The 17,154-nt window shown below is 37.5% G+C and overlaps 2 protein-coding genes across 4 annotated transcripts in view; one reads left to right on the top strand and one right to left on the bottom strand.

The window, feature by feature from the left end:
- The window catches only part of LOC117295262 (SH2 domain-containing adapter protein B-like), a 46,187-nt gene extending 39,289 nt beyond the window's left edge, over nucleotides 1-6,898 (top strand). For all 3 annotated transcript variants that reach the window (XM_033777809.1, XM_033777808.1, XM_033777810.1), the window contains one exon: nucleotides 1,156-6,898. In XM_033777809.1, the coding sequence (XP_033633700.1) occupies nucleotides 1,156-1,339 (184 nt within the window). In that variant the 3' untranslated portion in view covers nucleotides 1,340-6,898. The remainder of the gene's footprint in view (nucleotides 1-1,155) is intronic.
- A 2,020-nt stretch (nucleotides 6,899-8,918) lies between these two features.
- On the bottom strand, nucleotides 8,919-16,428 carry LOC117296112. The gene is made up of 4 exons (XM_033778984.1): nucleotides 16,411-16,428; nucleotides 15,342-15,542; nucleotides 14,000-14,074; nucleotides 8,919-11,105 (listed from the first exon to the last, which is right to left on the bottom strand). The coding sequence occupies exons 1-4, from the start codon at nucleotides 16,426-16,428 to the stop codon at nucleotides 11,013-11,015; spliced, it is 387 nt and encodes a 128-aa protein (XP_033634875.1). The 3' UTR covers nucleotides 8,919-11,012.
- Between the last annotated feature and the right edge of the window lie 726 nt (nucleotides 16,429-17,154).

Below are 17,154 nucleotides of genomic sequence, written 5' to 3'. Positions count from 1 at the left end.
CACCTGACCGGACACACAGGGCTCGATAACAAGAACGAAAACGAGTATGTTAACAATGCACGCCCTCAATTGGTTGAATGAGCGTGGGCGTATTCTGCATTGAGCAATTAAACCAATTGAATGTGTTCTCTTTGGGTCGTGATTGTTATCGTTTTCGTTATTGCTGCAGTGTGACTCGGCCTTAAGGACTTGCTCAAGAAAAAGCAGGGCAACCACTTGCTTTACTCTGGACCCTCACCATTCCTACATGTACATGTAGCTGTTCCCAGGTCAAGAACAGGCTGTTGCGGTGAGCGGGCCATCTCATAAAGTGGTCCCGTTCTTTGTAATAAACCACCTGATCCTATCTGGAATATTCTGAAGACACTGCTCTGTACACAAGCTCTTAGCATACTGTGTCCAATGTTAGCAATGAGTTTTATCAATGTTTAAATTCACCTGAAAATATAATTTTTATTTGTTCAAACAAATAAAACAATTTTTTTAGTAATTGTTTGTCACGATTTATATGTTTAAAAAATACATAAATTTGTTTGGGGGGTTGACTCCGCCAACCCCTTTTGTGATGTCAATCGAGGCAGACTTTGTCTTGATGCGTAGAGTAAACACACGTGCAAAGTACGTGCAAGTCCAAGTCGTGAGCTTGTACATTTCAAAAAAAGTTTTTCCGACAATGCCGACCAAGTGTATTGCTGCTGGATGCAGCAAAACAACTAAAGATAGGGTCAGTCTGCATGGCTGGTCAGACTCACAAGAGCAATAGTGCCTATGGTACGGTCCGACGTCTTTTTCAGCACTGTACAGCATTTTTTCTTCAAATATCGCGCCTCGATTGACGTCGCGAACAGCGCCCTCTTGGGTCGGGGCCTTCTCTTAAATTCGTAAATAAGATAAGAACAATTTTTTTAGAACCTTATATTAGTTAACTGTTTATTCACTCTCCACTCATCAAAACACATATAATAGTGACAAAAGCTTTATTTTGACAAAATACCACTTCCAGGTGGCTTTAATCATTGTACATCTATATCATTTGTTGCCAATGCACCATACATGAGTGATGTATTTTAGAATGTGTGCTTTAGAAGTTTTAACAGCAAAATAATACACAGATTAACCCTGTTCCCCTTTCTATTTTCTCTTCCCTGTACCTAGGAGTGCTAAAGGCTTCATGCACATGAAAATCGTGAGCCATCCCCAGGGCTACATCTTGGGGGAGTTCAGTAAACCCTTCCTTGGTATTCCTCAGATGATCTTCTATTACACGACGCACAAGCTAAATATCAGAGGTGCGGAACACATGGCACTACTTCATCCAGTTGATAACCAGTTGCTATGAGACGTTAACAAGGATGGAGAAGTATGCCTCTTACCTTCTTATAACGTGACTCATCTACTCATGATGATAGGGGTCAGGGGTCGGCAGGCATAATGTGTACACTGAGGCGACTGTACAAACATGCACATGTGTTGATTGTGTGTGTGTTGCAGTGTACCATGTTATTTCGTTTTTAAGAACTCTTTAAAAGAGCACATCTCAAACGGTGTGTTCTGCTGTTGTTGTTTGCAATACTTAATGTGATGTGGAAATGTAACATGTACAAAGTCCCACCTTGATACACGGATGTTTTCTCCTGCCACCTGCTTTGTTGTACATGTATACCAAGTCACTGAGTGGTATTCTCCGTAAGACTCCACATTGTCCTTGGGTAGATTTCACAAAAAGTTAAGACTAGTCTTATGTCGAGTTAGGACGAATTACTCGTCCTAACTTAGGACTAGCCTTAAGTTTTTAAAAACTCCTAGGACAAGTCTTAAAGTTAGGACTATCTGTGTGGAATCGACCCCTAATCACATCATCTCAGCAACATAAGTGTGTCACTCTTCTGCCAGGAAGAACATCTAGCAAGTTAGAATGCCCTTTACTTACAGGCCTGGGCTTACAAAAAATGGAAGCAAAATGAATTTGCCTACAGACTTTTTGAAACTTGAACCTGCAACGATTGAAACTTTCAACCAAACTATAGCTACCCAATCTCTGTCAAAATCACCATCAAAAAATAGTTAATGGTCTGCCGTTTCGACCCTAGCGGAGGCTTTCGTACTTGTTTTTGTTCAGAGTCGCTTAAATTCATCCCATTTGCATCAGAGCCCACTGGTTGGGTTAATGAGTATAAACTGTTAGATTTATAAGAAAAAGTATTTCTTATAACTTACCTAAGGGATTTACGGCTCGATGTCATATATATATACAGTGAATAATAAACAGTATTGGTCAAATACTGCTTGTATGCCCCCAATTGAAAAACGCTGAATTTCAATTAGGAATCCAACTGAGCGGCTTGTAGTCTTGTGTCCATTGTCATTCCTTCACATTCATTGTTAAAAGTTTATATAAAAACCAGTGTACATGTACGTTATGTGACGTATTATAAGCAATTGCAGTGTACTGGCTGTACATGTATGTACTGTATATCATGTATCATAGGAGATTGTAAAGTAAATGCATAACATATGGTGCTGTTTCCAGAATCCTGTACATTGATGTTTGAATAGTTACCAACTTAAAACAAAAACTAATCAATGTTGTACAAATAGGCAGGCCATCCCCTGATAATGACATTAGTATGTGCCGATAGAGGGCGCTATACTGTTTGAAGTTGTAGTATTGATGACGTTTTTTTACCGAGTGAAATACTCAGAAATCATAATCAGTCAGTATTATATAACTTTTTTTTTTTTTTTCATTTTGGCAGATATGTACAATGTCTGTTATTGGATCAGTTTGTACCAGAAAGAACATCCCACCGTGGGACTTTTTGTAAGAAAATTATTACCGAAAATACCTAGTAAAAGGGGAGGAACTCTGGCGCCTATTTGGGGAGTTTCACTATCTGGGGAGTTTCACTTTAACGAACTTTCATCTGTGAGTATTTTTAAGGGGTGCTACAGTGATAATGGGGTCCACATTGATACTATGTTTCACGCAATGATTGACTTCTTCATAAGCTAACTCAATCGAGTTTACTCAGAATTCAAATTACGACAAAAACCATTAAAAAAAAGTTTTTCATATTATATCACCGCAACTCAAAAGTAAAGTGACAAAATTTGTTTATATTTTATTAGTATTGAAAAAAAGAAACTAGTTGATGGAGAGTTGTGATTTTCTTAATATATTTCCCCGTTCCCAAATGTTTTAATATTCCCCCGACTGTTTATGAATGCATTGAGAAATTTGTGTCAATGTGGAAACTCAGGCATTTGTTATGTCGTCATAGAATCTATATTAATTAGTTATTTATTGCAAATGTCAAGTTATAATCCACAAGTGAAACTGACTGGATGAATTAAAAACAATAAACTCGGAAATTGAACTTGCAACCTCTGGTTTAAAGTGCCGGTGCTCTACCAACTGAGTTTTCTATTAACATTTGAAGGATAATACAGCGAAGATCTATATTTGGATTAGTTTTGTTTACCTGGTAATCAGGGATCAATCCGATGAAAGGATTCACAAAGGGTTTGCTGACAGCTTGGCCAGTAACTATGGTAACCCTTAGTCCCATGCAGGAATCTTTGACTTTGCTTGAAATCTTACATGGCGCCCTCTGTTGTTGAATCCAATGCATTGTAAAAAATAATTATATTATACAAATAAAATTGTTTAAAACAGACTGCCCTTTTTGAAGCCAGAGCTTCAGCGTTTGCTTTGACTTGGTCATGATTAACGTTTTTGTATTTGTCACCACTAGAGGGCGCAAAATCAAGTCCCTCGGAGAGACTGGGCTAGGTGAACAAAACGAATGTCACCAATCAAGACTTAGATTGACTCTGTGAACTATCTTGAAAAACGATTTCATTCATTATCATTCATCATTCCGCAAAGACTTGCGTCCATGGTCCCCTCATCCTCAAATTGTTATGGAGGCACACTCTTAGAGTTACCACCATCACCTGTTCTCTTACTCAAGGATTACAAGGCTTCAAACAGGCTGAGGTGGATGAAGCTAAAATGAACTGAAGTTGAAACTGGTTTTGAAAAGGGCCATATACAGAGACTTTGATGAGAGTTGCTCCAAAGTGAAAAGAGTATGTTCCCAAGACATCCAAGACTGATTGGATTCTTTTTACACAATGCTTTAGTTTGAACTACAGATGGAACTGTGTGTATTGGTTTTTTTGTTTTGTATTTTATTTAAGCGTGTGTGTGTGGAGGTGATTATGGGCGATGGGTGAAGGGAGGTGGTTCGGGGAAAACTGTCTTTAGTATTATTAGGAGAGAGGGAGTTGACTCTCACCGCTGGCTACACAACAAGGACTTATTTCAAAAAGCTGTTAAGCAGAAGAAAAACAACATTTTTAGCAATTTTCTTGTTTTCTTTGCAAAAATAAAATTGAGTAGGGCACAACTTTCAACAGTGCAAACTTTTTGGATTTTTGGCTGGTGACCTGTTTCTGCTAACAGCCAGTTTTTTGCTTACAGGCTTAAGGAAATTGGGCTCTTGTTATCTAGCTTTTGTTGCAGCGAGAACCTGAACTTGGACAACAAAAACAGAGTTGCCATTTTGTTTTTGTAAACACACAATCTTATGGGGGTCGAAGTGAGGTTGTTCCTCATGTAGACTGGTGCCTTTTCAAACTGAGTTTATTCCTGAGGGTATTATTTATTGATGGAGGAACCAGACCTTTGTCCTTTTGTAAATTATGAATAATCTGTTGTCATATTTTCTCCCTTCGTTGTTCTCTCGTTGTACTCCATAAAGCAAACTATGTGCAAATATAAGTTAGAAAAAAATATACATTTAAAGAAATTAAATTGTTTATTATATATAGAAATGTTATAACAAACAAAAGTGTATATAGGTGTACATGTGTACGGACTCCATTACTCTGTGCTATATTACTGTCAATACAATTTTTTTTTTAAGACTGAGTGCAGTCTATGAATGTACATGTTTAGCTTATATACACGGTTTGCCTATAGAAATCTATGTAACACAAGGGGCCCCATTTCATAGCTCTGCTTACTGTAAGCAAAGAATTTGTGCTTACAGAAGTGTATGTCAAACGTATTTCACGGGTTAACAGGGAATTTCTGCTTTGTGTGCAGGTTTACTCCACGTTACACAGCTAGCGCAGAACTTTGGCACTTACACATTTAGCAGAGAATGGTGAGAGCAAGCGCAGAATTCGGCGCTAAGCAGAACCATGCTATTGGGCCATGTTGTGCTGGTTATAGCCAGTTCAGATGAAGCTAGGAATTCGGGATGTCTCCCATCTTCCTGTCATGACATTGTATGGTCATGCAGCTGTGCTTGAAAACAAAGGCTAAGGCATAAAAGCCAGGCATTCAAACATGACTCGGGAGTACTTCACGATGCCCATTTCCTGATTCATAATTGGTCAACAGTAAAACTGATGTGGTCATTTTTCAGCAAGAAGTCATGGTATACAATGAGAAGTATTGAACCAATTACCAGTTACTTTTTCAACATTCACATGAGTGTTACGTACGCGCAACACAATCAAATGGTTATTGCTCAATCTAATGCCTGTGGTTTACCTAAAGCCACCACAGATGCATTGGTTTTTGTCATCTTGAGTACAAAGTTCCCCCACCCCCACCTGACTGCAGCTGCTCAGAGGTCAAAGTCCAAATTAGAAAATAATTACATGTTTTAATATTAATGTAATTAATCCCTAAATAATATTGAGCTGCTGAGTGTCTATGATATTAATATTAATAGTAAATTAAAGTAGCTCTATGAAGGTGTCTTCATAATGGTTCACAGATTTTTGCACTTTTTTTTGTAAAAAGTTATAATCATTCCTGCCAGCTCTCAGGGGATTAAATTGTCTACCAATGGGGGTAGCAATATTTATTGCAACAACGTAATGAGCAGAAGCTTGTGATGCAGTATCGGTCGCTCTTGTGTGAACTTAGTGCGCTCCGGGGAGAAATGAAAAGAAAAACTCCTAAAATAAGTTCCTGTTGTGATTACAGGATACCGCCCTCTTGGTTGAATTTGATTAAATGTCCTTACCCAACGAGCTGCATCACAAACTTAATCTCAACTTTTCTTGCAACTGACATTTTTAACCTTATGGAATTTTGCGAGGATACTTTTGTTGTATAGAACAAATCATATTACAAAAATAGTTGTTTTGTTTTTTAAATGATTTGTTCTTAAAGTGTGACAGCGCCCTCTTTTGACTAAATTTCCTTCAGCTAGAAAAATAGGAGAAAAATGTTCTCTTCCAAAACCAGATTTATTATCAATTTTATGACTTTTGACGCTCTTGATAGGATTTTGCACTATACCAGTTGTATACCCTCCCTTTATTTGGCTATATAAACCCAAACGAATTTAATGTTATTTTGCCCTCTCAATTAATGGTAAATTATTATGCAAGAAAGCACTTTTATTGCACCAAAATTGTTCTAAATAAAATTTACTTTAAATTATTTTGTACAACGAGATTTATCGTTTTTGAAAGATTCTTACATCACGATTTTAAGATGGTTGAACAATTTTCATTCCAGCCTCAGTTTGGATCTCATTTGTATGTGAAGTAAAACACAAAGGCTGCATCCCATTAAGGTCTAAAAACCTATACTTTTGCTACATTTTTGACATAATTGTTTTGTATCATTTCTTTTTAATAATGGCCTTCCAAAAGAAGTGTTGCTTTTAGTTATAAATATGCAAATGTTTTGGTTAACCTTGTTTTTTTAAGTTGTCGTAATATTTGGTTCTGGACACACAGTGCATTCAATTGGTTCAAGTACTTTGTAAATATATAAAGTATATATAAATAATATAATAATCTTGTGGGGTTGTGGAGAATTAATGAAACCAATAAATGAACGCTTTATTGTCCTGTAGTAATTGAATTGATTGTTGTGTCTTTCTTTGATCCATTTATTCTCCTATAGTGAACTGTTTGAAACGTGGAGTCTTCACAAACAGCCTTTTTCAGAGCCAAACCCTCCTCCCGAAAGAGATTTACACATGGGAGCACCTACAAAATTTACGACAAAAATGCAAGATCCTTATGATGTTATCTAATTTCAGCCAATTTTCAACAAAAATGCAAGAGGTACTCCTTGTGATTTTATCTAATTTCAGCCAATTTTCAACAAAAATGCAAGGTTTACCCCTTGTGATTTTATCTAATTTCAGCATATTTTCAACAAAAATTGCTAGGTTTACCCCTTGGTTTTTTATCTAACTTCCGCGTATTTTCAATAAAAATGCAAGGCTTGTGATTAAATCCAACTTTCAACATAAATGCAAGGCTTACCCCTTGTGATTTAATCCAATTTTCAACATAAATGCAAAGCTTACCTCTTGTGATTTAATCAAATTTTCAACAAAAATGCAAGGCTTACCCCTTGCGGTTTTATCTAATTTCAGCGTATTTTCAACAAAAATGCAAGGTTTACCCCTTGTGATTTTATCTAATTTCAGCGTATTTTCAACAAAAATGCAAGGTTTACCCCTTGTGATTTTATCTAATTTCAGCGTATTTTCAACAAAAATGCAAGGTTTACCCCTTGCGATTTTATCTATTTTCAGCGTATTTTCACAAAATGCAAGGTTTACCCCTTGTGATTTTATCTAATTTCAGCCAATTTTCAACAAAAATGCAAGGCTTACCCCTTGCGATTTTATCTATTTTCAGCGTATTTTCAACAAAAATGCAAGGTTTACCCCTTGTGATTTTATCTAATTTCAGCGTATTTTCAACAAAAATGCAAGGTTTACCCCTTGTGATTTTATCTATTTTCAGCGTATTTTCAACAAAAATGCAAGGTTTACCCCTTGCGATTTTATCTATTTTCAGCGTATTTTCAACAAAAATGCAAGGGTTACCCCTTGTGATTTTATCTAATTTCAGCCAATTTTCAACAAAAATGCAAGGCTTACCCATTGTGATTTTCTCCAATTTCAGACAATTTTCAACAAAAATGCAAGGCTTACCCTTTGTGATTTTCTCCAATTTCAAACAATTTTCAACAAAAATGCAAGGCTTACCCCTTGTGTTTTTTGTTGCTGAAATCTGGCTGAAATTGGATACATATTCAAGAATACAACATTGGAACCACACCTGTAGTTAAAGACTTTAATTCAAGGCGAATATTTATTAACATTTCTTGGTAAAAAAAAAGAAGAAGACATTTCTTAAGCTAATGCATTCTTGTGAGAGCTCTTAGAGTTGACCTGCCTATCAGAGTGTCCTTCAAGACGCTGTAACAATTTACATATAATTTTTACAAATAACAATGAGAGTAAGAGATATTTCTACTAAATAGTCAATCTTGTCTCCAATCTTAGGATAAATTGTATACAAACTTTTCAGGATATTTCTTTAACGAGGAAAAGAGTGAAACTGACTTGATAAATTTTACTTAAAGTCACCTGGAAATAGAGTTTTTTTTCTTTCAAACATAAGAGTATATGCTTACGAACAATAAAACATTTTTTTTAGTAATTGTTTGTCACGATTTATATGTTTAAAAAATATATAAAGTTGTTTGGGGGGCTGACTCCGCCTACCCCTTTTGTGACGTCAATCGAGGCAGACTTTGCCTGCATTGCGTATAGTAAACACACGTGCAAAGTACATGTACGTCCAAGTCGTGAGTTGGTACATTTCAAAAAGTGTTTTTCTGCATTCAGCGGCAATACACCTGGTCGGCATTTTTTTTTGAAACGTACAAACTCACGACTTGGTCCGTACATGTACTTTGCAATTGTGTTTACTCTACGCATTACAGGCAAAGTCTGCCTCGATTGACGTCACGAACAGCACCCTCTCGGGTCGGGGTCTACTCTTAAATTTGTAAATAACATAAGAACTGATTGTTTAAAACCTCAGTTAACTGTTTATTCACATTCCACTCATCAAAACACATATATCAGTAACAAAAGCTTTATTTTGAAAAAATACCACTTCCAGGTGACTTTAAATTTTGGGGTGAACAACGCCAAGTCAATAGAGTGGGATTAGAACCTGGGACCCTTGGTGAGACAGGAGAGTCTGTGTCCCCCCCCCCCCTCCCAGGGAGAAATGAGTAGAGATTTTGTCAAAAAGCGCCCTGGTTTGATGAATGGTGGAGGTTCTGGGTAATAGCAAAGAATCCACTGTTTGCTTGCAATCCAATTTGGTTTCCCCTCCTGTTTCACGCCTGGATCTGTGCCCATTAGGTACATAACGCCTCTTTGGCAAAGGTGCCAATATAGTTACATGTAGCCTACATGTTTGTCATCCATCATCCATTAAAGATGACACAATACAGATACATGGAAGCAAGCTCGTATCCTGACATATAAACAGTTTAGTTTTTAAACACTACAAACAATTTACTAAGCTGAAGCTTAAAAACATGAGTAACATTGGTAAATGTCAAAGACCATGGGCTACCCACATACATGAAATGACAAACCTGTGATACGTAGTTTAAGCCAAGTCAGTCATTTGAGTCATAGCAAAATAGTGGGAAAAACAAAGTTTTTGTTTTTAAACATGGGTTTGGACTGAAATCAAAGTAAATTGTTTTACTCGTTTCTGAATTCTAATGAAGGTATTTCAGGGGATAATATTTCAAGTGACGTTTTTTTTACCGAGACCAACTTTATACCAGGTTAGTTTTGTACAAGCATCTGTGAATATTCTTATGTTCAACCATATATCAATAATGTGCACACCCAACCATTATCAGGGCTTCATGTTTTTGACCAACAGTGAATCTACAATTAAAAAGTTCTGTCAAAATTATAAATCAAACATATTATTAGAACAAATTCCAATAGTTAAATTTGGATGCAATCTCCCAAGCCTTGAGGGCTAACTTACGCCACCCATTAAAAAACAGCACCTTTCCATTATAATTTAAACTCTAGACTCAATTAAAATTAATACTTCATACATGTACAATAAAAGAGGTTAAGAATTTACAGATGGAATACAACAAAAGTTTGGCAAGAGAAGGCCCTGCTTACAACCGAATTATGTCCTTGTGTTTATCATTCTTTGATTCCTTATCAACATGCAAAATTTCTGGGCTAGCTCCTGTAAGTTTTAAACCCCACTTCTTAACATCATGCATAGTTTTAATTTCTAGCAAACAAGTGCAATTCCTAATCACTTCTCCAGAAAGCACCAAAATTACCCATGCATAGTCTACTTGGAAAAAGAAAATGTCATAACTCACTGTCCAAGGTCTAACAAGTTTATGATCAAATGATAAATTCCACTACTAATCATTTTACTAGTTAAGCAATACAGTCTTGTCATTCTTTGCTCCTACTGCCTACAGACACCCCACAAATAAAGACATAACAAATTCAGACAATTTAAACAGGTTTGACATCAACTGACACATGATATAAACACTATTATTTACAGGTAGCAAAGGTTGTTTATAAAGTCTAATTCCGGTTTCAAGGATCCGTTTTTTGTATCATTAAAACAACAGACAAAATGTCCTCAAAATGGGTGGGCTACATTTCATTTTATACTTGAAACATTAACAAAGGTGCTGAACAATTTAAACAACTTGGTGTCACCCATTGTTCTATCCTAAACGTTCTTTTTAACAGATTTGTGATGTTTTGGTGTGATGAGAGACAAACTGTTGACTCTTTGATTGCGGTGCTGACTATTTCATTATCAAGACCTAAGTTCAAAAAGCCTGTAAGCAGATATTTTCTGCTTATGGAGCGGCCATTAGCAGAATTTCTATTTCATCGACCCTGCTGACTATTAGCAAAGCAAAAGGCAAGAAAATAGTTTTCCTTCTTGCTTTTCACCCCAATAGTGAACTGATTATTGGCTTCATACAAGCAGGATTGGCATACCACAAGTTAACAAGATCGGCACAATGAGAAGTTGAAGTCTTACTTTTTTCACTTCAAAGGCAAGTCACAACTACATAGATGCAGGATCCACACCGCCAAGAAGTCTGTCTCTTTCTTCCAGCTTTCCAAGACAAGTCACAACAGCTACGTAGATGCAGGATCCACACCACCAAGAAGTCTGTCTCTTTCTTCCAGCTTTCCAAGAAACAGAACCAGAAGTTTCTCACTACTTGGGACCTGGACATTGGAGAAATCAAATAAGAGAAAGAAATAATTGACAAGAAACAATGATTAAAATGACAATGTCGATAATTCTAAAGAAAACACAGCTTTTGTAAATAACACCTTCGTGTAAAAACCTTTGAGGCGCTGTGCCCAATTTCATAAAGCTGTTAAGCAGAAAATTATTTTGTGCAGCAAACTTTTTTACTAAGTAAGAATTGAGTGGTGTATCAGTGGCAGCAATGGTAACTGTATGGTAGTGTGGCTGGTAACCTATTTACCTGTTTTTGTGCTCATAGGGTTTATGAAACTGGGTCCAGGCCATGAAGAAATAAGACAAGTTGACTTGTCAACCACCATTTCTTTTTAGAACCAATACTACCAGGAAGAGATTTACACATGGTGCTACCGCAAAACTCACCTAATTTTCAAATCCCACTTGGTATACTGAAAACCTTGAAAATAGACACACTTCACTTTAAAGTTTCAAAAAACTTTAATGATGATTTAGCGTTCACAAATTAAATTACTGTACCTAACCTTCGAACACTAAAAGCAATGTAGTTCAATTACTTAGATTTGGTACACACTCCATACAAAAGTGTTTACAAGTGTCCAGGCCTTGAATTCACCCATGGTAGCCACAATAATTGCCCCAGTGCCATGTGCTCTTGCTGTGGTGCCTTTTGCAAAATTCCAATACTTTTTGCTGTGCCCCTTCAAGAGCAAAGTTCAAGGCCTGATTGTCCCGCTAAAAATATCAACAACATTCCTGGCTGTCACTTCATGGCTCAATCTAAAGTTATTTACACTCCTAACCCCGACAGGAGATTAATAAATAGGTAAATCTTATCACAATGAAGAAAATATTAAGAAAAGAATTTAGTTGAAAAAACAATCAGATCAAAAAATTATTGGAGACACATTTGGAGGCCATTCCTAATGTTTGCAGTCTCCCTATTTCATCAATATCTTTGTTCGGGGTGCCAGTCAGAAGCCATTCAACCTGTAACTGCAGTATGAGGGATTACACCCAAGTTTCAGTACAACCCGGGAGTGGAAAGTGGCAGCAGTGGGATCACCTTAAGGGTTGCAACTTTTCAAGTAATAAACCACAAGGGAAACTGACTGGGTAAATTTGAAAGAAATTTCAAATACAATTGAGAAAGAAAAATCATGAAAAATCAAATCTCTGTTTGTAACTTTTAGGAGTACATTAAGATTTTTCCAGTCTCCCCTGTTTGCTGTACCTGTTACCACCTGCTCTCTAAAGTTGTAGTTAAAATTTCCAACTTTAATTCAAGATTTCCTAACAAGAATGTTACAGAAGAAAAAGAGAGACTTGCGAAAAAAAATAGAGAGAAAAAAATAATAAAAGTTGGGAGTTATTTAAAGCAGAGCCTGTAAATAACAGGAAATCCATTTGCAATCTGAGAGTTAGGGTACAGACATTTTAAAAACAAACGTATTCCCTCAACAAGAACAAACACCTCATGGGTTAGTTTGTTATCGCTAATGACTCAAAACTTGTGTTTCCAAATTGTCATGAGGTTGAACATCTCACATGAAAAGGCAGAAATGAAATGGGTGTGTGCTCCTTTGGGTGTTAAAGTTAATATTTCTTTAAGACATCATATTTCTTTCACAGTACTTGGGGAAGCACTTTTAATTGTTTTTTTTTTCCTTTCAAAAGCACTGAGTATACAGTGTTTAATACACATGGGTGTATTATAAGGGTAAAAAAAACACTACATTATTTATCCCTGATGCAAAACTAGTTGAGGTACCCACTGCGAACACAAGGATTCAAAACTGTTAGTTGATAAGTAAACCTGTCTGAACCACAAACAAAAGAGCAGAAATTTGAGGCAGGAGTAGTGAAACACCAAAGACTGTGCTCCACTCTGGCTGAAATGCGATAAGAAGAAGACACCCCACCCCCAATCCCCCAAATTCACCCCCTTGTTTCCCTGCTGCTCTGTTTGGCTTTGAGTTTTCTGGGTCAACGACCTTGTCTTACAAATCAAGAAATAACACTTATCACTGTGACAGAAGTATAAACATCTCTTCAAAACCTGGATGTAAATACTCAAGTCGGGTCATCTATCTTGAAGGAGCAGGGTCCAAAAGGACTTGGATTTATGTCATCCACAGATGACAACGTTTATTTGTATACTCCACGGTGGAACTTGAGCTGTTTCACATTCAACATATTTTCTGGAGCAATTATTTCAAAACATTCAAGATGGCATAAACTGTCAAGAATTTGTTGGAACTATACAAACTCAAACAGATCAGTTTCACAATGTACACAAATGATTATAAGCTTGATTGAGCCACACAACAGGTGGACAGAGCTGTCCCTTAGAAACTGTCACTCAATATACAAGTTGCAGTTAATAACACAAACATCTCTGATTTCAGTACATAATCCTCTCACCACTGACCAAAAAAACACACAAAAAAATGTACTTCAATCCAAAAGCACTTCCACTTGTGGCATGTTTTTTTCTGCAGGATACCTACATTTGCTAAGAAAACACCCATGACCTCCGAAGCCCTGTAAGATTGTATCAACACAAAACAGCACACCAAGGTGGTCTAAATTGATGCAAAACTCAGGAGAAAAATTACCCTGGAGCAGGGGCCGAGAGACCCACTGGCTTGGATTTTTACCTCCATGGTCTAGGGTAAAGGACCTTTTATGGTTTCATGGATGGTCTGATCGTAGAGAAAAGACCACCAAAAGGGTGAATCAGATCTGTGGCCAGGCAGAGATGTGGCTGATTTGACCAGCTAAGCTCGACCAATCACAACCTTAGAGAAGTTTATTTTTATAAAAGGGGTGGGTAGGGAGGACCATAAGAGAAGGGGTTCTAACTTGTAGCTGACTTTTGTTGTTGTCTTACCTTTGAGGAAAGAAGAGTCTGCACCTGACAACTCCATCGCTCATCTTTCTTTCTGTCTGTTATCTCTTGTTGGTTCTACATTGTTTAATATCACATACAAAAAGCCAATATTTAGTACACAAAATTAATGAGGGACTCAGAGGTCAAATTAAGTTTTGTGGTGCATTCATGAAAAAGGTTACAAGTCTCTACCATCAGACAGCAAAAACAAATTTGTCTGAAGAGGAATCTCTGTGCCAGTCAAAAGCTCAAATTCAATGCCGTTTGATTAAATACAGTTTTATCAGAATTTAGGAAGAAACTGAAAATTCCTATGGGTTTTTGTTCACAGAGCTTGGTAAAGTACTGAGCCAGTGCTTTAAACACATCGAGTTAAGGGAGAGAAATAAATAATAAATAAAGTCCTTTTTTCTTAAAATAATACATCAGAAATGAACAAGCATTATATTTTGTGTTCAAGTTTGTGTGTTAAAAAAAAAAACCAGTAGACATGAACGGCATGTGGTATGACCAGACCCTACCAGGTTGAACAACCATAGTTCATTAACCTTCTACTGCCCCAAACATTGCTTCATATCGCGACACAAACACAACATAGTCTGAGACAGGATGCCCAACATGACTTCCCAATAGTATTGCCAAACTGTCAATGTATTTCCCAAGGCAGAGTTAAAGGAAGTACTTAGTCAATGTTCAATAGAGGGGGGGGGGGGGCTGGGTGACAGGGGAAGCTATGCCACCTATCCGTAGCTAATTAGAGTATTGCGTTTTCTCTTTGCATGACAGACCCAAAGATAGCTAGTTTACAATCTACTAATCTCAATGTCACACTGAACTAACAAGTCAGCCTAATTAGCTAATCATTTACACATCTTTTAAAGTTTGGGTAAATAATCTCATATCATGCGGAAATCTCAGCTTTAATTTTGTTTGCTTCTCTTTGTGGAAAAAAACATCTCAATAATATTTCAAGGAAGGTTTTGTCACCAGGGTCATCTTTATAATGTTAACATCTGTGAAGATTTATCTCTCAATTCTACCACTGTTCAACATGGTACACATAATGTTCTCCCTTATCAGTCTGCTGGCCAGTTTATTTGTTTATTTATTTCCAGGCAAACAATAAAAATACCATTTAAAACACCAAAGGACAAGTCAAAACTCTCTAAGTGGTCAAGCTGGCTTGTTCAATATTGAAAAGTATCCCTGTTTACTATGAAATAATGGTCTAGTGAAAAAGCTGACGGACTGGTGAAACGACAAGCTAACTGGTCTCTCAGCCAGTCACTTATGAAGTAAAGGACAATCCTTTAAAATCAGAAACAATCGAATGAACTCTCACCTCATTTTGCATATCCTCCTCACTGCTGGCCATAAACTCATCCAGATCAGAGGCACTCATGTTGAGAATACTGGATGCAATTCCTTGAGCTCGACTTAGCGACCCGTTAAGACTCTCGGTGTTGCGTCTTGGAGATTTATGAGTGTGCTGTAGATGTTGTCTGGCATCTTGGGTTTGACTGAGCAGCTTGGAGGCAAGAGTCTGGAAAATGGGATGAAAAGAACCAAACGTCAATTTGATGATTTTCAAGAAAAATATCAGGGTTTTGTTTGTTGTAGGTCTTTTTTCTTTTTATTTCTTTAAAATAATTCACTACATGGAGCGTTAGCCAGGGCCTAATTTCATAAAGCCTATAAGTAAGCACAACAACTTGCTAAGCACAGAAAAGTATTGCTTAACAGAAACAGGTTTCCAGCAAAAATTGTTAGTGACGGGTGCCCCTGTCACATGCAATTGTGTCCGCCATGCAATACTGTCCGCTCCAGACACTTTTGCATATGCAATTGTGTCCGGGGCTATGCAAAAACCATCCGGTGGACATAGACATCACTGTACATGTGAGTGCGCGCGTAAGCGAGCGTGCATGCACTGAACCTTGGTAATGCAGCATGAACATTCACGTATTTTATAATTGCAGCGAATAACCAACGGCCGCACGTTTCCCATGTCATTCATGACATGCACTTAACATGTAGTTAGCTTGAAAAAAATAATGGCGAACGTGCTCCTTCGACCAAGGGCGTTAAATTTACTGCAAGGACAGTTTTGCACGGGGGCGAACACAACTGCAATATGCAAATGTGTCCGGGTGGAAACAATTGCATTATGCAGCAGCATCCGGGTGGACACGATTGCATATGCAAAACCGTCCGGCAGACATTATTGCATATGCAATAATGTCCTCCGGATAGAATTGCATAGAGGACATAACTGCATGCGACACCCCCACTCAAATTTTTGCTTGGCAAAGAAATGTTGTCAAGCAGTAGTTCCTGCTTAACAGCTTTATGGAATTGGGCTGGGGTAGCAAGGGATGTTCTGAGACAGCCCCCATTTATCAAATAATCACAGTCTTCTGGCGTGTCATGGCTGAGTGGTCTAGCTAGAGCACTGGACTCCAGTTTTAGGGATGTTCTCAGACAGCCCCCATTTATCAAATAATCACAGTCTTATGGCGTGTCATGGCTGAGTGGTCTAGCTTAGAGCACTGGACTCCAGTTTTAGGGATGTTCTGCTGAGACAGCCCCCATTTATCAAATAATCACAGTCTTCTGGCGTGTCATGGCTGAGTGGTCTAGCTTAGAGCACTGGACTCCAGTTTAAGGGATGTCAGCCCCCATTTATCAAATAATCACAGTCTTCTGGCGTGTCATGGCTGAGTGGTCTAGCTAGAGCACTGGACTCCAATTTTTGTAGTTAAAGGGAAGGTACACGTTTGGTAATTACTCAAAACAAATATTAACTTAAAAACTGACTTCGTAACGAGCATTGGAGAGCTGTTGGTAGTATAAAACATTGTGGGAAACGACTCCCTCTGAAGTAATGTAGTTTTTGAGAAAGAGGTAATTTCTCACTAAAATAATAAAAGACTTCTAGCTAGAAGTCTTTTATTCCCATCTGAAAGCACACAAATTCGTCCAACAAGGGTGTTTTTTCTGTCATCATTTTCTCACAACTTCGATGGCCGATTGAGCCCAAATTTTCACAGGCTTGTTATTTTATGCTTTTGATGGGATACACCAAGTGAGAACACTGGTATTTGATAACTACCAAACGTGTACAATGCCTTTAATTCATTGGGGTGTGGGTTCGA

Source organism: Asterias rubens, chromosome 10, assembly GCF_902459465.1.
Source record: "Asterias rubens chromosome 10, eAstRub1.3, whole genome shotgun sequence".
Classification (NCBI taxonomy): Eukaryota; Metazoa; Echinodermata; class Asteroidea; order Forcipulatida; family Asteriidae; genus Asterias; species Asterias rubens.
Note: the sequence above shows the minus strand (reverse complement) of the source record. Positions and strands in the feature narration are given on the sequence as shown.

What these genes read in the sequence shown, in the direction of transcription:
- LOC117296112 (XM_033778984.1), bottom strand. An exon ending in AGGAGGATATGCAAAATGAG is followed by an intron (nt 14,075 to 15,341) that starts GTGAGAGTTCAT and finishes TAAACAATGTAG; the next exon opens with AACCAACAAGAGATAACAGA. An exon ending in AGACTCTTCTTTCCTCAAAG is followed by an intron (nt 11,106 to 13,999) that starts GTAAGACAACAA and finishes TCCAATGTCCAG; the next exon opens with GTCCCAAGTAGTGAGAAACT.